This window comes from Psammomys obesus, unplaced genomic scaffold, assembly GCF_907164565.1.
Source record: "Psammomys obesus unplaced genomic scaffold, mPsaObe1.curated_primary_1811, whole genome shotgun sequence".
Lineage (NCBI taxonomy): Eukaryota > Metazoa > Chordata > Mammalia > Rodentia > Muridae > Psammomys > Psammomys obesus.
In genome coordinates this window covers 1-3,865 of record NW_026590579.1, presented here as the reverse complement: position 1 = coordinate 3,865, position 3,865 = coordinate 1, and the positions used below count along the sequence as shown (strand labels likewise).

Sequence of the window (3,865 nt, the reverse complement as noted above, 5' to 3'; positions counted from 1 at the left end):
CCCAGCCTGGCCTTGGCTACACAGTAGCACTCTGTCTCAAACCAAAAGCAAAAATAAAAAAAAACATGTTATATCAAGTATTAATTATTACTATTTGTGATAGGTTTTAAAAGTTAAATGTGTCTAAATGTAGAATTGTGGGGTTTTTTTTCCTTTTGTTTTGTTATCTGTTTTGCTGAAGGAAAAACTAAGGTGTGAAAGAAACGATGGCAAATCTGAGGTCACAATTTTATTTGATGTTACAGCCAGAAAAGTAGCACACTTGTTCACAAAGCACAAATAAAAGATTTAGCTAGTACTAACTGTTGTTTTGGTGATATGGGGTTAAGAGTTAATTTCCAAAAATGATTTCTACAATGTGGCATAAACATATTTTGATAAATCAAGATATTCTACGAAAACTGGAGAAGGAAAAGATTCTCGTCTTCACACCATCCCGAAGGGTCCAAGGCAGAAGGGTGGTCTGCTACGATGACCGGTTCATAGTCAAATTGGCTTTTGATTCTGATGGCATCATTGTGTCCAATGATAACTACCGAGACCTTCAAGTTGAAAAGCCAGAATGGAAGAAGTTTATAGAGGAGCGGTTGCTGATGTATTCTTTTGTGAATGATAAGTGAGTTTATTTCTAGTAAGCTCTAAACAGTTATGTACAAATTACTGATACTGATGAATTACATTTCAGTAAACATATATCGAACACTTACTGTATACCATGAATTGTGCTGGTTGCAATCAAGATAAGAGACTGAATAGAAAGCAGGACTCACCCTCTAGGGGCTCAAAGTATATGAGAGGAAAGGTAGAGTTAGGGGAGAGAGAAAATAATGACAGGATGTTAAAAGTTGCTTTGTCTTTTGAAATTAATTTTACAGAATAAAGAGGGCTACTGAGTATGACATGTAAAAGGGACAGTACGAAGAAATCTATGAAGGTATGGAATTGGCTGGTGTACTGGGGAAAGCAACATTCTTGTCCGTCTGACTGGGGCATATAGTCCATGAAAGAATGATGCACAGGGAAATAATCCTTTCTGTGTGATCAAATAGAAACAAAAGGAAGAAATGATGTCTTCATAGAAGACAGATGAAAGCTAGAAAACACAATTAGAATGTTATGCCTATGGTACCGGCAAGGGAGAAAGAAGGCCTAAATTCTTATAAACTGTGGTGGAGACAAAGAAACACTACTACTTTCTTTGGGCTTGCTTTCAGATTTATGCCTCCAGATGATCCTTTAGGACGCCATGGTCCAAGCCTTGAGAATTTCTTAAGAAAGCAACCTGTTGTTCCTGAGCATAAAAAGCAACCATGTCCTTATGGTGAGTACTTCTGGCCTGAATTAAGGTCTCTACTAAGGAAAACATAGTGACTATTTGAATAATTTTCCCTTATGATTTCTCTTTCAAGTGAGAAATCTTAGTATGTCTACACTCTGAGAGTGAAAAACTTTGTCTTTATGTACTCTCAGTTAGGTACACAAAGAAACAATTTAGAAACTGCATGAGGAAAAGGTAACTAGAATCGGAGGGGGGATTAGTTGTCACTTGTTAACCTACCAAGTTGTCACTTAATAACATGTGCTCTAGAAACCTAAGTCCCGAGTAAGAACAAGCAGAAACTATACAGTCTATGGACGCAGAAGGGGCAATTCCAAAGAGTCGACTGTAAGGGGACGAGTGAAATCATATGACGATTTCAACAGATCTTCTATATGAAAGAGGTTTATTAGCTGGAGGAGAAGAGAGGGAGAGAAGGGAGAACAGGACATGATGGGGGAAAAGAGACAGGGGCGCCCCGAAAGAGATAAGGGAGGGGGCCAAGATAAGGGGAGTAAGAAAGAGAAAAGGGACCAAGAGGGGCCAAGAGAGAACGTGGGTTGGCTGGTCCCTTTAAGGAGTAAGGTAACTTCGCCTTCCAGGTGTGGACACCTGGCAGGCAACACATGAGGACATCATAGGTTACTGGGCAACCCATATGCATGCAGGTTTGGTTCCAAAATCCTAATATTGACCCCCAACAAGATCATGCTTCTCAGGCAGGTGACTATACTTTCTGACAACTGACTATACCATTTGAATTCGGCCTCCAGATTTCGTTTTCATTTGTATATTTAAAATGTAGTTTTCCTAAATATTCTCGCGCTCTCACCAAAAATTCCTGCTGCAAAGTTGGTGAGCCTAACAATGCAAATGCTGGCTATTTGGGATGTCTGAGCTTAATGACTAACCCCTAGTTGAGGGGTGTTTTTGGTTTCTTGTTTTTTTGTCCTTGACTCATGTTCAAATCAGAGAATTTTCATGTGTGCTGTCTCATTTCATCTTTACAATAATCCTTTAATATAGACATGGTTATGAACCTTGTTTACCAAAGAGGAAAATGAGCCTTAGAAAATAGTCACTTGTCCAGGTCACACAGCCAGTAAAGTACATAGCTGAACGTGAAACTTAGTTCTCACTGGCTTCTAAACTTGTGCTCTTTGCACTGCATCATTCTGCTCTCTGGCTGTCTAGGCTGCCTCCACATACAGATTATGCCTAAGGAAAGTTGTCCATCACCAGAAAACTAAGGCTAGTCAACAGCTCAAGTCTTAGCTCTTCCACTGCCATTTCCTCTGAAGCTTTCCACTTACTCCCTCTTCCCTCACAAGTGTGTGGTGACTCCTTGGTGTTGTCTGTCTCTCGTCTTTGTGGAGGGTTAAGTTTCTGCCTTAAGCCCAAACAGTATAACCCTAACCTGAGTGACCAGATTGTTAGGACAATTTCTGGCACAGAGGGTTACACCACTATGAAGAGAGAGTCTTACTCCAAGGCATTATTTTTCAGGCAAAAAATGTACCTACGGCCACAAGTGCAAATACTATCACCCGGAGCGGGCCAACCAACCCCAGCGTTCGGTGGCTGATGAGCTCCGAATCAGTGCCAAACTGTCCACAATGAAAATAATGAGCGAAGACACCCTGGCCAAATGTGGCACAGGAATGTCTACTGCCAAAGGTGAGATAACCACAGAGGTCAAACGTGTCGCCTCCAAGCGCCAGTCAGATCCCAGCATCCGTTCTGTAGCTGTGGAGCCCGAGGAGTGGCTGTCCATTGCCCGCAAACCTGAGGCCAGTTCTGTCCCTTCACTTGTGACCGCTTTAAGTGTCCCTACAATCACTCCTTCCAAAAGCCATGCAGTGGGGGCACTCAACACCCGTTCAGCCAGCAGCCCAGTGCCAGGGTCCTCCCATTTCCCCCATCAAAAGGCCTCTTTGGAGCACATGGTCAGCATGCAATACCCTCCTATCCTGGTTACCAACAGCCATGGCACCTCTATTAACTATACTGAGCAATATCCAAAGTTTGAGACCATGAGGGACCATGACTACTATTCAAAGCGACTTCTCCAAAGTGAGCATCAACAGCATGCATAATCATGAGTATTACATGGCTGAAGCAAACCAGGGGGTATATGTTCAGAATCCCAGCCTCCGTCCCGACAGTCACATGAGCCATACCAGGTGTGACAACTATTCTTCCTACAACAACTTGTATTTGGCCTTAGCTGATGCCCATCCCGAAGGCACTTTGAAGCTGCATCGCTCAGCATCTCATAACCATCTTCAGCCTTTTTCCCATGGGTACCATGAAGCCTTAGCGAGAGCGCAAAGTTATGGTTCAGAAGATTCCAAGCAAGCACCCCACAAGCAGTCAGTCCCTCACTTAGCTGTGCATACCCAAAACCCAGCAACTGGAGCACACTCTAGCTGTCCTGGAGACTACACCATGCCTCCCAATATCCATTCTGTGGGACCCTCCCAGCCAGGCCGTGCTCTGGTGATGACTCGGATGGACAGCATTTCTGACTCCCGCCTCTATGACAGC

At 43.1% G+C, this 3,865-nt stretch overlaps 1 protein-coding gene across 1 annotated transcript; it reads left to right on the top strand.

Annotated features, from left to right (window-relative positions):
- Positions 1 to 344: 344 nt before the first annotated feature.
- Zc3h12b (zinc finger CCCH-type containing 12B) lies at positions 345 to 3,862 on the top strand (the record flags this gene model as incomplete). Its single annotated transcript, XM_055607939.1, is given in 4 exon segments — positions 345 to 616; positions 1,215 to 1,321; positions 2,825 to 3,374; positions 3,376 to 3,862. Coding segments are annotated over 4 exon segments (1,416 nt in total), but the record flags the coding sequence as incomplete, so codon positions are not given.
- Positions 3,863 to 3,865: the final 3 nt, after the last annotated feature.